Below are 17,370 nucleotides of genomic sequence, written 5' to 3' on the forward strand. Positions count from 1 at the left end.
CTGAATGCTCACCAAAACTTTACTCATTTATTAGAAGTTTTGACCTTTGCAGGATGGTTTGAGACAAATGCGCCTGCTTATTAAGTATAAAAACCTTCAGAGCTATAGGAGATTCCAGAAGTACTGGAATCCTGAGCTTCCCTCCCTTAACAGCAAAGGGAATAATCTCTCCCTCCCACTTCTTTGCTCAGTCCAATCACTGTGGTCATTGGTTTAGGGTCTCTGGCCCATCTTCTTCAAGGTTCGATTCAGCTGTAATTAAAGAAAGTAGCAGTCAGAAAAATACAATGATTAACATGCTGGACTGTTCTCACCCCCAGCCTTAATCCAGTGCTTCTGCTGCTTCTCTCCAACTCATTTACAAAAGGATCCTCATAAAGGTGCAAACAGCACGCAAGGTAGGAGGGGGAACTAACACAATGGCCTCCTCTTCCCTAAGACAGCAGGGTAAGGGCTGGGGAGGATATTTAGCAAAGGAAGACTAAGAAGGTAACCCTTAGCTAGCTCCTGCTCACATCCCCAGGGCTCAGGATTGTGCTGCACAGGTTTCCAGCCAGCAGCAGCCTCTGCTGGGAAAGCAGAGCAGGGACAGTGTTGCCTCCTGGCTGAGCACAAGGCTGATGTCACTGGTGCCCCAGGAACCCTTACATCTACTTTACGCAGCCTGGCAAGCAATGAGGGTAGTAATGTGACTTCGTTCCCGTTACTGATAGAAACACCACACCTGTTGAGGCACAACTGAGCCCCAATGAGGGAGCCACAGACCACAGGGAAGAGAACCTGACACAAGCCAACAACCAGGGGTGGTTAAAAATTGCTTCCCTTTTTACCTACCAAAAGGCTGAATCTTGCTCCCACTATCAGCACCCCTAAATAGTAAAAATCCTTCTCCTTTCCCAACGTGGCTCAGCTGGAAGAATGTCTCTCATACGAGAACTTAATGTTCCTCAAAGGCCACGAGCTGCTGCTTAGGTCACCCGTCTTTGGTCAGTGCCTGCGCAAGGCACCGCACAGCTTGCACCCTGAAGAGCCCCAGACTTCCCCCATGTCTCCTACAGAGCCACATGATTCTGCTGCTCAGGCCTCACCTCCTCAAACTTGTGGATCTGGCGGATGAAGAAGTCCCCGTAGCGCCGAGCAACCTTTGTGTCTGCAATGTGGATCATGTCCTGGGGAGGGAGGAAGCCGCATAGTCAGGAAACTGGCAGAACCAGCAGGGAAACAGCAACCTCTATGAAATGGGAGGAGCAACCAAGGGGGCTTCCCTCTAGTCCTGATTCAGCATAAAATGTGTGCCTAGCCTGTACTAGTCCCAGAGCCACCTCATTTAGTTCCCTTTAGGCTGTCTTCCCTTCATCCTTGCCTGTGAAGGGCCCCAGATTCAAACCAGATTCACCTCTTGTGTTCTCAGCTTCTCCAGTCAAGCTCAGCCCCCTTTGCAGCAGCCTGATAGTCCCTAAGCCAAAGTCTGTCAGCCTTGAGTCACACTCTGCTTCCTTCTACTAACAGATAAGAACAGTGCTATCTACAAGGAGAGCTAGGCTTGCAGTGCAAGTCAGCCAGTTGTAAGTCAGTTGAATTCATGGGACCAAGGGAGACAAAGCATGAATGACGCCTTGCAGGAAAAAGTCTGCTCTGAGGACCACAAGTCTGGAATAACTGGTTCCTCTAGCAGCTGTTGCTGCTGCTATCCTCTTTGAGGAATGAAAGGTGACGTCTTAAAAGACTTTTTTTTTTTGATAGCCTACACTGCTCTGAGCAATAAGAGCAGGCAGATGACTGGACCATATCTTGAGTTTAGATTCCTAGCAGAGCTCCAGTGAAAAATGCAGCCACAACATGGCCAACTGAGGTATCACATTTATCAAGGAGAGATGTGCTGGAGACCTACAAAGCTGACAGTCCCACCTGAGACACTGACAGCACAACCTGTCACCCAACTATCACTTCCTGAGAGCGGTGACAGACCTACAGCTTCCTCAGACGAGGGCAAAGATATTTAGAACCTCTTTTTTCACCTCCTGGGTTCAATGACTGTCATAGCTGTCTACATTATACTGCAACTGCTCATGCATTGACACTTGCATTGAACAGCTTCATTATGGGCAGCCAAACCTTTCACATAGCAGAGAAAGAAGGGATGTTTCCCCACAAACTGTACCCAAACCTGGTGTTCTCACCTCCAAAGCTTCCTGGCTGGAGGAAGGACAGGCTGGTAAGGACAGGAGGAGGCTGGTAAAGGAGCAGATACTAACCTTGTCAATATAGAAGTCTACCTCAGAGGCAGACTGGAACTCCCCATCCAGGGCAGAGATGCCACTGGTCCACACCAGGTTCTTCATCTTGTGCTTGAAAACAAGCAGCTGGATGCGAAATTCCTGCTCCGTCAGGTCCAAGAAGCCAGCCAGCTTGGCCACAGGCATGGTGGTGTAGAGCTTGAGGAAGCTACGAATGGTGGAGAGCTGGGCCTGCTGCTGAACCTCATCAGCAAAGACCTTGAGCTGCTGCAGGAAGGGCTCCTTGTGGTAGTTGGGGTGTACATTGTCATAGTTGGGCACCACAGGAGAGAGGAATTTGGGGCAGGCATAACTAAAGAGCTCCTCATAGACTTGTGCGTCGCCCTTCTGCATGCGCAGCATCTTGTCCCCGTACTTCTCCCGCAGCTGCAGGTGAATGCTCTCGTCGATGCGCATGGGGTACATGGTGAGGGCGATGGCCAGCAGCGCGTGCATCTGCTCGTTCTGCTTGTTAATCTGAGGCAGAGAGGAGAAGCTGTTAACTAGCCAATGTGCTCCAGGCTTACAGAACAGGGAAGAGCTGGTAGGGAAGAGCTGGGAGATGCATTTTTCAGAGGCAGGCTCTTCACCTGGAGCACTGACAGTCACAATGCTCAAAGGAGACAACACAGAGAAACAGGGCTTCAGGGCAAAGCAGATGAACAAGCATCTAGGGTACTGTCAGTGAAAAATAAAGCTGGAAGATGGGGAAGGACAGTGAAGTAAACTAATCCATAGCCATACAGAATCTAGAAAGGCTTCTGTGCAAAAAAAGGCAGATAGGTTAACAGCCATGTCCTAAATAGAACTGTCAAGGAACAGCTATTAGGGAGGCCACTGAGGAGGACACTAAGAAACTGCATGTGGGATGAAACAGAGAGCTGAATGGCTAAAACAGAGACAAAAATTGAGTGTCACTGAATTGGGAACCGCAGGATTTGGCTATGCAAGGAGTTAGAAATTAATCAGGAAGTTGAAGAGGAACAGCAGGAGACATATTGACATCAGAGGCAAGTTAAGAGTTAGGAGCTTTGTGTTAGTCGTGCTGAGTTTAAAAAGTTTGTGAAACATGAGACAATGGAAGCAGGCAGAAACATAGGTTTGGACTAGGACTGGAATCTGAAGAAGCACTGACAAGAACACTGGCAGCTAACTTCTAGTTTTCTAGCCTTTTTACCATCTCATATTTGTAGGTCGTCCTCTGAAACATGCTCTTGGTCCTCTGAATGTAGAGGAGGATGTTGGCAAAGACGCGGATAGCATCCTGGTAGCGCCGCATCATCAGGTACGCAAAGCCCACGTAGTAGTAGGTGGTCACCTGGCACTCGGGCACCCGAGAGTACATGCTCTGAGACGGACAGACATAAACCATACTACATTAGAGGGGGGACACTAAACAGCCCGCTACCCAGAAGCCAGCTGCCTCTGCACCCTTTCCAGTCCCACATATAGAAGGGAGGGGGTCACCTCCTACACTTCACTGTTAACAGCTTCCTTGCTATTGGAGTAAATCATCCCAATTCCTATGTTTTCCAGTTTCAGCTTCTTGCAAGCTCTTGCACTATGCCTGCCACTGCTCTGCTCAACCTTGCTGCCCTTTCCCTCTATTTCAGTCCTTGCCTTGTGCCAGACAGCACAGGGGTGTATCTCTGCCTCTGATTTTTACTAGGCACTGCCATTGTAAGTCGCCCAATCCTAGGGACAGCACTGGGGAAGTGAGAGCAGGCATAATGAGAACAAGCAGGTCAAGAATAAAGAAATAAGCCATTAGTTTTCCCTCGGGCCTATTCATTCCACTCTCAGGCCTACTCACCCCGTTTAACCTTAGTCATTAACTAAGATGGAAACAACATCTATTTGTTGATCCAACTACATTTTGGTGCTTTTATCACTTATGATTCAAATAATAGTCCCTATAAGAAAGCTGCCTTGTACAAATAAAACTCCTAAAAAGTTAACCTTATATGCTACAACGGCAACAGGCATTGCAACAAACCATCATACCGCTTGATTTAAGTGTAAAAGTGTGTTCGAGAGACATGTTGAATTCTTCCAGCTCCTCTTTCAGAGGAGTTCCTTACACCTACAACAGCTAAAACCAGCTCATCAGTTGACAGACTCATTATAGCAATCTTTCAGGAGGATACTTGAACAAAGGCACTCGAGAAACTGCAAGGGAGGGTTTAACAACATGTGCTATTACCTTCTTGTTAAGCTCAATGTTCTCTAGAACCTTGATAGCTTGGTAGTAATCCCCTAGCAGAGAGTGCAGACGCAGCAGACCAACCAGACTGAAATAACCCAACATCTTGTAGAGAGAGTGACGACCATATTCTCCAGCCACACTTTCAGGATCACCTGTAAATAAAAAATCATGTTGTTCTCCTCTAAGGGAACAAGCCTTCCTTCACACACCTCCATGCACACAGGCAAAGGGAATAAGACCTCAAGTGTAATCATCAACATATTTCAAGTAATAAGGCCAAGAAAACCCTCTTCCCAATAACATATCCAACTATCAAAGACAGAGCTTGGTCAAATCAGTGCAAGGCAGAAGAGACACCAGCCTGGCCTGGTATCACCCAGCCAGCTTACCTCCACTAGTGTAAACCTCCAGCTGTCGGTTGATGTTAGATTTGTCCACCAGAGAATGCAGCACGTTAAGGACACTGTGAACGTTCCAGATCTTGGGGTTAGAACGAAGGAAATCAATTTCTTCTTCAGACTTCTTAGCCGTCTTGCAGCGGTACTGGCTGAAGGACTGAAACTATAGGAAAAAGAAAAGATGACATTTGCTGATGAGACGCTAGCGTGGAAATGTTCATTTAAGTGCACTAGGCTCATAAGTTGATCATTCAAATCCAGAACAATAAACTGCAGGTCACATCAAAGAGTTTAATTTGAGCTCACTTGGCAACCAAGGCGGCAAATACACCAGCATTAAAGTGCCTAGGGAAAAATCTGATAAAGCGCAAAGACAGCCTGAGGGAAAAGGCCAAAAAACAGAACCAAGATGTGAATGCTCTCTAGACAACTAGGTCAGAGAACTAGGCATAATTTTACTGTCTGAAGAGGCAGTAAAGAGAGTTACCAAATAAACATTATATATCTGCATATGCATGCATCTCTTTCTACCTCAGCTCAAGAAGACTGCATCTAAAATACTGTGAGGAACTCCAGGCAAAAAAAAAAAAAAAAAAGCAGTAGCACTTAAGATCTGAATTACTGCATTCAGAACAGGAAGCAGAAAAATATCTCCCTAACATCAAAATCTAAGATCACAGATTATTTCAAATAAGGACAATAATCTCTTTAAACAGCACCCAGTTAACTTTAAAAGAGGCAAACCTACAACTACTTCGGCTACCTGATGACCCACTAATAGCAGTGCCTATATCAGTTTACTGACCCACAACAATATGGTAGCTACAAGAACCACAGCGAGGTGGAAGACACAATTTAATTGCACAAACAGATGCAAGACCACCCTAAAATGACCGAGTCATACGGTCACATACCTGGTATATGAATTCATCAATGATATCCCAGAGCCACTGGTTGGGCAGTTCCAGAGGAGCTGGACCATCAGCATCTGCAGAGGAACACAAATAATACATTAGAGGCAAAATCTCTGGAGCAAAAATAACAGTGGCTGGCATCAGATGCATGAAGCCTCCAGCAGAGAGGTGACGTGTAGCTCTGGCTACCTTTTTTAAAGTTGTAAAGTAGTAAGGATAGGGGGATAATCTCTGGAGTGGGACTGCTCAGCAGCAGCAACTCTCAGAGGCTGCACAGATCCTAACATGTTATCCTCACTGATCTGTCCTCTGTGAGAAAAGCGCCAGGAAGTCAACAACATTTAAATTTGTCCCAAAGGGAGTCTGCAACTGTAAATAGCTGTGAAAGGCTGCAGCAGATATTTCCTAACTTACATCCTCATTTTTCTGTTTTAATGAAGATAAGTAAAGTATTTCCTTTTGTCAACCCTCAACAAGACAGAAAGCTTTAAGTTTATTTTTTAAAAATATTTCAGAAAGTACTGGAAGCATTTGGATTTTTTGTGATTTTAAAAACTCAGATGTTAAGTGCTCTTCCTTCAACAACCTCAAACATATAGAAAGCTCAGACTGCTTCCCCCATATGATTTATAAGTTAATGTGTTACAGTACTTCTTTTTCAACCCCTCTCCACTGCATAACCCCTCTTCTGCACAATTTCCCTCTGCAAAATTCACAAATGGGATGAATTGCAGGGACTCACTGAGGATGTAGTTGAAGAGATTGCAGTAGTTGTAATAGGACTCAAATCTCTGTTCCAGAGTGGGCCCCCCCTGCAATAAGAAGTCAGGACAATCTGTTTAGTTGCAGATATTAATTCATGGGCAATGGCATATAAAGGACAGACACCAGTCACACGAGCAGATGTTCTTTTCCGGTAATGTTAGAGTCAATACCTTGATTTTCATGCCTACCAACGCCACCCAGAAAACTTGAGATAATATCATTTGTGCCCAGTAGGAAAGATCTGACTTTCCATTTGCTGGCAGCAACTCCTAATGCTAAAGCATTCAAACCTCCTGTGAATGGAAGGCCTCATCTTTCCTTGTCCTCCTCACTGCTGTCCACACTCCAGAACTTCTTATTACTTTTCACAGCTTTCTGTCCTTCTCTCTTCATGAGAAGCCTTAACAAGCAATGACAATTCTGCTTCTAGACAATAATTCTAAACACCCTAAAAGACAAATAAATGTATTAAGGAATCACTCTTCCCAGAGCAGTCTTCCTTTTTTCACTTGGAGACACTTGAAGGCAGTCTGAGAACTACTAACGACCCTGCTCCAGAAACCAGTTTCTCCTGTTAGAGCCTGCTTTGGACTCAGGTTAACAGAGCAGTCCTTTTGAAGTCCGCATTTCTCCACCCACTGCTCCAAAACTGCAGTTATTACTCATCTAATCCATAACCCTTCACCACTCATCATCTTTTCTCAAACAATCATGAACTACTTTGTTTTTCCCTTTGTCTTCCAATTAGCTTAAAAATAGCCTAAAAAATCCTTAAGTCGCTTTAAGATCATTATTCTGTCTGTTTCTTGTAGGGTGCCCTCCTTTCCCTCTCCAAAAGGCACTCTGAAGCAATGCTTTCTACTCACAAATAGCACAGCCTCCTCTTGCAGCACCCCTTTCTCACCTATTTGCCACTCTGAAGTACAATTGAAAAGCCACAACAGGACACATACAATCTGATCTACAGGTCTTGCAGCTACAGCTGTACACAGAAGAAAATTAACCTATCTTCCAACATTTTTCTCTTCCCTAACTCACTAACTATAACAGTCACTATTAGCAATGTCAAACTTTCACGTAAGAGCCTCCTCACAACACAGGCCAGGTTTTCTTATTGATATAAGTTATTAGGGAGGACTTTACACTCTTTTCAGCCAAGCTTGAGGAGACACACAACAAGCCTCAGAAAGTCAGTTGTCTTGCTTTTCAATAATCAAGGAATTCTTACTAAATTAACAAATTGCAAAAAATTTAAGCTTCCCTAAAAACAACTTGACAATACAGCTCATGAGAATAACCCATCTTGTTCTGCAAAATTTATAGGATTACTGATGCTGAAACAGGAAGGATTGGCAAGCTTTATAGTAAAAAGAAAACAAAATATTAGCAATATGTAGAAAAAAGGATAAATACTCACGCTGACTTTAGCATAGATGTGCCTATAATAAAGTTCCTTGTATAGGATCAGGAAAACAGCATCTGGAAAACATGACAGAACGGGTCATGAGCAAGGCAGAAGGCCCAGGCAAGTGGCTATATCAAATGCACTGATGCCATTCCTACCGCCACAGTGATAAAGAAAGGCACGAAAAGACGTTTCTTTCAGTTCTGACTTCTTGCCAAGCATCTATTCAAGTTGCTACAGTAACAAAACTCCCTGTCTCAGAAAGCAGCAACATCATACACCCACCTGCTCTCTCATGTATCAGATGTGATTCATGTTCCTCCAAAAAGCAAAAGGGAAGGAAGAGAAACACTTACCATTTCCAACCTGCGGGGCAATAGCTTCTGCCTCTGGCCATGGCGTATTCTTAAAAAACCTTTCAGTCAGCTTTGTCCAGCTACAAGACAGAAGCTCATGGTATTACAAAACCTTTCTCATTGTCAGCAAGATAGAGATCACAACATGGAGGATATTATTCCCTTTTACCAAGCGGAGTGTTCAAACAAGGAGCAAGAATGACAGACTAAGCAGTTAAAGCCTTTCAGTTATCCCTGAAGCACTGAACTGTCACGTAAGCTATTTCCATATACCCTTTATGTTAAGGTAGCACAGACACAAACATTATTTTTAAAAAACAGATAAAACAATGCCACTCCAAAGGCCACCCACAATCTGGCAAAGTAGTGCCACTGAGGTCACTTCTTGCAGCCTGTCCCCTAGAAATAGGAGGGACAGTATCTTCTTTTAGATAGGTCACTACTCACCCAGACTTGTGCTACCCTACTGACCTAGAAACACCTACTCTTTCTCAGGATCAACCCAACGCTTGGGCCATGCTGCTGTTGGGCCAGCGCAACATGTGGGTGCTGCCTTGAAGGGCAGACTCGCTCCTGCCGCAGCCCAAGGAGCAGCACCCTGGAGCGGGGACGGTGGCATCGCACCTGTTCTCGTAGATGTCCTGGATCTCGTAGACCTTCTGGTCGATGACGTCGCTGGAGACGCGGCTGGCCTGCAGCTCATACACCTTCTGGTCGATGAGGTCCGACACGGTCTTGTGGAAATACTGGATGAAGTTCTTGATCACCTCCGGGATCACCTGGTAGGTCTGCTGCTCGTACTGCCGCTCGTAGGCCAGGTCCTGCTTGGGGTCTCCTGCGAGGGCGCAAGGGCCATGAGGCGGCGGCCGCCGGGCCCGCTGCCCCGCGCGGAGGCCCCGCGCAGGCCGCGGCCGCCGGGCCGGCCCTTACCCGTGTGCATGTCATAGTCGTTCGAGTAGGCGTAGGGATCGTAGGCGGCCTGCGGGGCGAGAGGGAGGGAAGGGGACAGCGGTGAGCGCGGGGGGCGCGCGGGGGGCCGCGGGGGGCGGCTCCGCACCCACCTCGGTGTCGTAGTCCTCGCCCGGGTAGGCCATGGCGGCGGCGCGGAGACGGCCCCGGCCGGAAGGGGCGGGCCGCGGCAAGGGCGGCCGGAAGGAAGGACGAAGGGCGGAGGAAAGGGGCCGGGGCAGGCGCGGGCTGCGCCCGGAACGCACTCCCGAACTCCCGCCCCCGAGAGGGCGGGGGCACCTCTGCGCTCTTCCATTGGCTGAAACAGCTGCCTATCCGCAGTCTTCCGAGTTGCGGTTGGCTGACTGCCGCTTCAGGCCAGCCCCTTCTCTCTGATTGGTGATCGCGCCTGCCCGTCAGCCCTTCGTGTGCACCGCCTCCGCCTCGTCGCACCCGCTCCTACCTCCCCTCTCCCCTCGCCGCATCCCCTCCTCGCTCCCCATTGGCTGAGCGTCCCGCAGCGCTGTGCTCCCGTTGGCCGCGCCCCGCTGCCATAGCGACAAGCCCCGCCCCCGCCGGCCTGCTCGGCTCCGCTCCGCTCTGCGCCGGGGATGGAGGGCGGTGGCGGCGGCGGTAGCGGCGCGGCGGAGGCCGGTGCGGGGGCGGCGGCGCTGGAGGCGGCGCCCGGCGCCCCTCTCGGCTGCCTGCACGTGCTGTGGCAGCGGGAGGAGCCGGCGGGCAAGATCCCGGCGCGCCGCCTGCGCAGGGCCGCCCGCCTGCACCGCCGCCTGGGGCCCACGGGCAAGGAGAGCCACGGTGCGTGCGCGGCGGGGGCCGCCCGCCCGCGCGGGGCTGCCCCGGCTCCGCGGGGCCTGGGGCGGCGGCCTCTCTCCTCCATGCGTCCCATAACCACCCTGTTTCCCCCCAGCTCTGAAGAAACTGCGCGAAGCCGCCAACGGCAACGACTTGGACACAGGTGAGGCTCCCGCCGGGCCCTTCGGCCACGGGTCTCTGTTTTCTGAGGAGGAAGCTGAGTTTTACAAAGGGCGCTTTGGGTGCTGAGATGTTCCAGCATCCGAGCTCTTCTGGTGGAAAACTTCTTCCTACTGTAAGCAATAAGAGAGTATTTTGTAAGAAAGAAAAGTGCCAGGTTTACAACCTAGTACCTAGTACCTTGAGATAGCAAGGCCCAGCAGATCATAACGACTGTCAGCCCTCGCCTCTGCCTCTCACAGTGACTGCAGAGCAGGCACGAGGTCTCTGTGAGACCCATCGGCCGTCTTACACTGTGGGTCGTAAGATAGTCAAGAAGTGCTTTGAGAAACGGTTTGGCTTGTAGAAGGTGCTGATGTATCAGGACAGCTGGTTGTGCTCCACCCTGCCACTGCCCCTGCCCATCTGTTTCTGCTGGGGTGTTGAGGGGTGAGAGCAAGTGAGAGGAGTGGGAACATGGCCCGTGCTGCCCAGCGCCGGCCCCTGCGAGCTGGCGGATCTGCCAGCGCGGCGACCTGCCAGGACAGGAAATACGTGACACGGCAGCAGTCACTGAGGCAAGGGGACGACGGAAGGAACCAGGCTTTCAAAGATAGAGCAAATCGGTTAGTATCTTTCACAGATGCAGGAGGAGCTTTACTTTGTGCACTGGTTACCACATCAGGAAAACTGAGAACATGAGGAGCAATAGCACGTTCAGTTGCCCTTGCTGCATGTTGCTGTGGCTGCTGCTCTTTAGTTAGGTAAAACCTTACTAGGCTCTTTGTATCTCTAATACCCGGTACTTGAGAGCCTCACTGGTTCCTCTGCATAAGCAGGTTTTTCTTTCTTATCTGAGAAAGATTGGCAGCTCTCATTACAGGCAGGGTGGTTTGTGGTGGTATCGAAATAGTTGGGTGGAAGATCGAGGGGGAACAAATGAGAGAAAATGATGACAGAGCTTCCAGGAAGGGCTGCTCGGGCTGTTCACCCACTTAGTTGAATAGATTGCTCCCCTTGGGAATGTTTGCACAGCTGTTTGCAGGTCAGTGCACTCACCTGCTTGCTTTGCAGTGAATTGTCACCATTAGTGTGGAGAAAAAAGAAACCTTGAGGTGTCAGATGAAACCAGGAAGCGGCATGTTCCAAACAGAGAGCAGGAGACGTTTGCCTTTGCAGGATGGAGTTACACTGCGAAGCTCTTTGCCAGAGGTGCACCCTGATGTAAAATGTTAACTCCCACTCCAAAGGGAACTGCCTGGATACAGGGAGCAAGCCTGTGGGGGCTGTTAAGTGCAGGGTTTTAGTTCTGACTCACATGGAGGTGACTAAAGGCTGTGAGAGGCACCCACATCCTTGCACTCTTACACTCTTCCACGGGCTTTTGCTGCACCGTTCTGAGCAGGTGCTCCTTCAGCTTACGAGCTTTCTTCTTTTCCTTGGTGCTGTCAGTGCAGCAACTCTTGGAGGATGGAACTGACCCCTGTGCTGCGGACGACAAGGGCCGGACAGCCCTGCACTTTGCCTCCTGTAATGGCAACGATCACATTGGTGAGTGACCTGACTTCTCTACAGCAGAGCTTTCAGACCAAAAGCTTTATTTTGGTTCAGCGCAGGACAGCGTTGTATTCCTTGTACTCTGTAGTAAGGTTGTCAGCTGAATCCTAGCTCTGGGATGTGCCAAGTCTTCCTGCTCCTACTGAGGTAGGAGCAGCTCCAGCACTAGGCCTGCCCTGGTGTAGAAGGAAGGATGTTCTCAGTGCCAGTTCCTCCACGCAGGGAGCCCAGGGGCAGTGCTGCTTGCTAGACATGTGTTTTCTTCTGTATGTGTTGCCAGGATCTCAGTTCCGTGTCTGTGAGAGGAAGCTGTTAATCAGAACAGAAGCAGCCCTGTGGACCTGGGGTGCCTTGGTGTCAAACAGGGCTTCTTGCACTGCTGAGGAGTGGGTTTCAGGGACTGAGGCTTATAGGCCATGACCTGCCGGGCAAAGGGAAGGGACTGACATGGCTCTGTGTCCCTGTTTCCAGTGCAATTGCTTCTGGACCACGGCGCTGACCCAAACCAGAGGGATGGACTGGGAAACACCCCCTTACATTTGGGTAAGTGTCATGCGGGTAAGCTGTGCATGCTGAAAGGCAAGTGCTGCCAGGTGTTTCCTTCCTCTGCATCCCCCTCTCCTATGCATCACAGTAGCTAGTCCCCAGTGCTAAAGACTTAGGAGGGAGTCTTTGGGTTTCATTAGCTTTACTCCTCATGAAGGGTTAAGGATCAGAGCAGGGAAAATCTATTTCGCTCCCTCTGAAAGCCCCAAGGAACAAGAGACCTGTTCTAGAGAGAGCACCCAGGGTTTAGCCCACAGGGTTACCCTTAACAGTTACCCTTAAGAAGTTTTTTCCATGACAAAGAGCCCTTTGGGAAGTAGCAACCTCCACCTTTGAGCAGAAACTCCTTTGTTTTGGGCTAGCCCTACTCTGAGCTGTGCATCTTGTATTTTCCCTCCCCAGCGGCCTGCACAAACCACGTTCCTGTCATCACCACGCTGCTGCGCGGAGGTAACGTTTCCTCTTTGGCAATAATGGCCTGTACCTTCCTGCCCTGCTCCTCTTAGCATCCCCGCCATGCTAAATGTTTTCAACAGATCTCGGATTCTGTCCTTGCTCATGCATTTCCCAGGGGCCAGAGTTGATGCCTTGGACCGAGCTGGCAGAACCCCCCTGCACCTGGCAAAATCGAAGCTTAACATCCTGCAGGAAGGACTCTCCCACAGCCTGGAGGCCGTACGCCTTGAAGTAAAACAGGTGAAGGAAACACTTACAGGTTCTGGTAAGGTGGCGCAGCTGCTGGCAGACTTTTGCCCCCTTTAGATCAAATAGCATTTGGCAGCTGTTTTGAATAACTGTCTCTAGGCTCTTAGCTGCTTTGGGAGAAGCTTGACTTTTTCCTTCTCTTTTCAGAGACTCTGCTTTCTCCAACCACTACCTTGAATTTTTGCAGGAACTGTCTGGGCTGTGGTAGGCCAAGGATGCATTGAATGTCTTACTTCTCAGGCTGTGCAGAACAGTGGTTTCTTCAACCACCGTGTAAGACAGACAGCTGGAGGGACTGCAGCATGAAACTGCAGCTGTGTATTCCAGTAGGGGCATATGCTGTGTGGGACATTTCCAGCTATCAAATGCTAGTGCAGACTGCCCTGCTCTTTCTAGTATATGGTGACATGGTGACAGGAGCAAGTTGCAGTGCTATTTCACAAATGCACAAGATGTGGGCGTCGCTGTAGGAGCCATCCATTAGTGCAGAAGCAGATCTTCAAGGAGCAGGAAGTCCCTGCTGTTCCCAGCAAGAAAAGCTAACTGACCAAGAAGAAAAGCTTGGTGCTTTCAAGGCTATCCTAGAACTTGTGCTTCTCCAGCTGGGCTTATCTTTTACCCATTCGTTGGTCCAGCATAGGATCTCAGCTAGTCTGTCTGTGGCTGATCAGCACCTCGGGTGCTCATTGGGCTCTGCTGCTGCCAGTGGGGCTGGCCAGTTGCTTTGCACATGTTCTTCTCTTGCAGCTGTGTTCTGCACAGCTCCAAGGCTGTGCTTGGCAGTTTAGCTGCTTCTCACACAGAAGCATCTGTCCTGGTACAGCTGCCTGATGTTGCCTCTGCTGCCTCCTAATGTCTTTTCTTCCAGATTATCCAGATGTTAAGGGAATACCTGGACCGTCTGGGGAGGCATGAGCAAAAGGAGCAGCTGGATGACCTCTGCTCCAAGTTACAGATGACCAGCACAAAAGAGCAGGTAGGCAGCATGGAGTTGCTCTGACTCATTTCTGTTGTGGAGTTTGTATGCAGGAGAATTCAGCTGCTTGAATAAGGTAATAGTGAAGAAAGCGTTATGGATTCTTGTTCATGTTCACTAAAGCAGCCAATTTTTGTGATGACTTGTGGTACTCCTGTAGGAAAAAGTATCACTGTGGCTAGTAAGCTCAGCAGAAAAGCTGAGGGGGGCTGAGGGTCAAGCATTTTAAGACTGGGAATCAGCACAGCCCCAGGCCTGTGGGGCCTTTGGAGTCTAGCCTGATTTTTGCTGCATAGATTGGCCCTCAAAAACAAGTTTAGAGGAAGCAGCCTTGATACCAGTGTTAAATTCTGGGTAATGCAGCAGCATGCTTCAATTTTAAGGCCAGGCTAGACTGTGTGAGGTGGAGGCCAAGCACTGATGTCCTGAGGGATGTGGGGGGAAGCTCTCCTTGCATTCACATCAGGACCTGCTTGAGCAGGAGGGCAGGAACCCTGTTACCTGATCATGCAGTGAAAGGAGCTTATCCTAGTGTAAGCTTGCTGCGAGTGCTACCCTGGGTCACAGAGCAACCCTGATGCTCTGCTACGTAGGGGTTGATGTGGTGCTGGACAACGGCTTCCCTGCCTTACAGCCAACTTTATTCTCCTGGCAGGTGGATGAGGTTACAGACCTGCTGGCCAGCTTCACGTCGCTCAGCCTGCAGATGCAGAAGATAGAGAAGAGGTAACAGGCTTCCAAGCTATCTCCCTGATCCGAAAGGAGAAGCCTGAGAGAGAAATAGGGGAAGCTAAAGCTTGCTTCCTGGGTTGCTGGATGAACGTTGCTGCCACTGGCCATGGCTGCTTGACCCCCTTTCTGGGTGGTATTCAGACTGTCCCTGTGCAGCTGTCTCATGGGCTAGCAGTTAACTTTGGACAAGCGAGAGACTTTTGGGGAAAAAAAAAAAGAAGAAAAAAAAAAGCTACTCCTTGTCAGATGACGTTGAGTAGGATACCCCCTTCAAAGGTACTTGATCTGCTCCTAAGCTCTCCAATTCAGTGGAGGTGGTGGCAGATGCCATGTGTGACCACAAGTCCTGGCTAGTGCCTTCAGCAGCTGGGTCACCTCACAGATCTCCTTGGAATAGGCTTCTTTTGCCACCATTGCAGTATGAAGTTGCACAGGGTGGAGACTGGAAGCCTTGGACAACAGAAGACTTTTTGTGGTGGGAACAACACACTGAATGCTGCACTCTGGCAGCTGAGCAAACATACTGCCCTTAGAAACAAGGTCAGAGACTTAATTCTAACCTTCTCCAGAGCCTACAGTCAGAGCGAGAGAATTTATCTGGTTGTGAATGGGGTGGAAGGGTTTTAGTCACTAGAGTAACACTTCCACTGACCCCATTTTTTAAATCAGTGCCGCAAGTTAGTGCTTAAATACTACAGTGAATACTTCTCAGAAGTACCCAGGTAGACAGCCCATAATTGCTACTCTGATGCAAGGATGTGGTTTTGGGGGTGGCTTAATCCTCGTGCAGGTTTAGGCAGACGTCTGCATCTTGCAGAGAACGCCCCAAAACTGACTTCTCTGTTTCCTGTTACTGGCAGTCTCAGGTTGCAGGTCCAGTGGCAACAGGCAGCGTTTGGTACCCAGCTGTGTTACTGGGCTGGGGTGGGTTTATGGCTGTCATAGCAGCGTCAAACCCAGAGGTGACTCAAGTGCCATGTTTCTTGCCTGTCCTGGAGATGTGCTGTTCCAGGCCCTTTGATTCTGCTATGAGCTCTGCTGGAAGCCCAGGGTGATGCTGCTCTGAAGGATGCAGGGGACTCCCATTGCTCCTCTCCTGCTTCTGCTCCACCAAGATCACTAATCAAGATGGGCAGCTTAGTTTTGGAGCAAGGGTCTGTGATATCTTTCAAGCAGGGCATAACTGGCAGCAGGATGACAAGAATACACCTAGTAGCAATCTGAGTTCCCGTCTGTGTATTGCACTCAAATGACTTGATCTGCTCATGGTGTTACCCATCCCACAGCTAGGGGTTGATCAGTTTGGAATGCCTGTTCTTAGGATAATCTGTTGTCCAACAACTGATCCTTTCTTCATCTAGGAACAGACTTACTTGACCTCCACATTCAAAGCTGACATGTCAGGAACAGGCATGGCTTTAAACGGGCTGGCCTTTGGGCATTGGGAGGTCATGGTTGGGACCAGCAGCATTGTGGTTTGGCTGGAGCTGTCACTGTGTGTGCTGATGCTTCTTTACAACATGATGGATGGGAAGGATACTGAGGGGTTGGAAGGCAATCTGACCCTTTTGTATTCTGAATTTCAGTAAAATCCTGTCAGCCTTTTCTGGACTCAGCTCACTCCTCCCTCACGTACGTTCCAGGCCCCAGGCTCAGTACCAGATTTGGTAACTGCTACTCTCAAACTTGGTGCTGAAATAAGAAGTGACAATAGCAAGTTGTTTGAAGTCAAACACTATTCTGTTTGCAGATTGGGGTACTTAGCTTCTGACTCACCTTCTGATTCCACTCCCACAGCCAAGAAATCTAAACTTTAACTCTAATTGCTGTGAAACCATAGAAATAGGGGAGGGAGAACCTCAGCAGGGTTGCTTCAAGCTGGCCGAAGACTTGTTTTGCAGAGGAAAATGCAGCCTGGCCAATCTGCACTCCAGCATAAGTATGAATCTAGTGGGGAGAAGGTGGCTAACCCTTATACCTTCCCTGTTGCCAAATAAACTGGCTATGCCGTGAAGAAAAAGCAGTGAGATGAGATACTGGGGAAGGACCTCCCCTCGGCAGGACGGAGAATCCGCAGCACGGTCCTGTCTGAGGAGCAGGTGAGCTTTGTGTCCAGCCTTTACTTGTGATGTGTCTTGCCATCTTCAGAGCCTGGTGTTGGTGTCCGTCTGTGCCTGGCGGCCACTGCTTCTGCACTCCAAAGCTCTCTTGCTGGGGAGCCTGTTGTGGTACGCCGAGAGCAGGCTGCTGAGCTGCTCCTTGAATCTGTAGATACCTTCGTTGCAGATGTCACCTTCGACTTGATGCAGCTTGGAAACTTCCCTCCTGGAAGGCAGCACAGCTGGTGGAGTTCAGAGCTAAGTTCATGCATGAAGTTGCCCAGAGTTCTTCGGGCTCTGGTTTTGTCTGTTGTTATTTTTTTTTCTAACTGCTTCTGTTTGCACACCTGGAGTAGAAAGGTAGGAATGCTGCAGCCAGCCACAGGCACTTGCCTTGCCTCAGGAAGGAGCTTGGGCAAGCAAAGAAGAGCAGGCTGGTAGGAAGCTTTGCTTCTGCTTTAGTGATAAGACAGAATATGAGATCTGACTTTTACTGGGGGAAAAATGCCACACGT

The 17,370-nt window shown here is 49.3% G+C and overlaps 2 protein-coding genes across 3 annotated transcripts; one reads left to right on the forward strand and one right to left on the reverse strand.

Annotated features, from left to right (window-relative positions):
* On the reverse strand, positions 1–9,439 carry EIF3L (eukaryotic translation initiation factor 3 subunit L). 2 transcript variants are annotated; one of them, XM_088531896.1, is made up of 13 exons: positions 9,382–9,439; positions 9,251–9,299; positions 8,945–9,155; positions 8,321–8,400; positions 7,977–8,038; positions 6,537–6,606; positions 5,795–5,868; positions 4,872–5,043; positions 4,480–4,634; positions 3,454–3,624; positions 2,256–2,753; positions 1,089–1,169; positions 1–252 (listed from the first exon to the last, which is right to left on the reverse strand). In XM_088531896.1, exons 1-13 carry the CDS (start codon positions 9,412–9,414, stop codon positions 214–216), a joined length of 1,695 nt encoding a protein of 564 aa, XP_088388022.1. In that variant the 5' UTR covers positions 9,415–9,439; the 3' UTR covers positions 1–213. The 2 variants fall into 2 exon arrangements, with proteins under 2 accessions (XP_088388022.1, XP_088388023.1); XM_088531897.1 differs by lacking the exons at positions 8,321–8,400; positions 9,251–9,299; positions 9,382–9,439 and having other exon boundaries at positions 8,945–9,150.
* Positions 9,440–9,879: 440 nt separating this feature from the next.
* On the forward strand, positions 9,880–14,959 carry ANKRD54 (ankyrin repeat domain 54). Its single transcript, XM_088531898.1, has 8 exons — positions 9,880–10,084; positions 10,197–10,244; positions 11,693–11,791; positions 12,269–12,340; positions 12,746–12,793; positions 12,915–13,039; positions 13,917–14,024; positions 14,680–14,959. The coding sequence occupies exons 1-8, from the start codon at positions 9,880–9,882 to the stop codon at positions 14,752–14,754; spliced, it is 780 nt and encodes a 259-aa protein (XP_088388024.1). The 3' UTR covers positions 14,755–14,959.
* The last annotated feature ends 2,411 nt before the right edge of the window (positions 14,960–17,370 follow it).

The sequence above is a fragment of the Tinamus guttatus genome, unplaced genomic scaffold, assembly GCF_059628265.1.
Source record: "Tinamus guttatus ecotype Peru unplaced genomic scaffold, ASM5962826v1 Tinamus_guttatus_pri_ptg000439l, whole genome shotgun sequence".
Taxonomy (NCBI): domain Eukaryota; kingdom Metazoa; phylum Chordata; class Aves; order Tinamiformes; family Tinamidae; genus Tinamus; species Tinamus guttatus.

What these genes read in the sequence shown, in the direction of transcription:
- EIF3L (XM_088531896.1), bottom strand. Translation starts at nt 9,414, where the DNA reads ATGGCCTACCCGGGCGAGGACTACGACACCGAG. An exon ending in GCGAGGACTACGACACCGAG is followed by an intron (nt 9,300 to 9,381) that starts GTGGGTGCGGAG and finishes CTCGCCCCGCAG; the next exon opens with GCCGCCTACGATCCCTACGC. An exon ending in TCTCTTCAACTACATCCTCA is followed by an intron (nt 5,869 to 6,536) that starts GTGAGTCCCTGC and finishes GTTCCTCTGCAG; the next exon opens with ATGCTGATGGTCCAGCTCCT.
- ANKRD54 (XM_088531898.1), top strand. Translation starts at nt 9,880, where the DNA reads ATGGAGGGCGGTGGCGGCGGCGGTAGCGGCGCGGCGGAGGCCGGTGCG. An exon ending in AAACACCCCCTTACATTTGG is followed by an intron (nt 12,341 to 12,745) that starts GTAAGTGTCATG and finishes TTCCCTCCCCAG; the next exon opens with CGGCCTGCACAAACCACGTT. An exon ending in TGACCAGCACAAAAGAGCAG is followed by an intron (nt 14,025 to 14,679) that starts GTAGGCAGCATG and finishes TTCTCCTGGCAG; the next exon opens with GTGGATGAGGTTACAGACCT.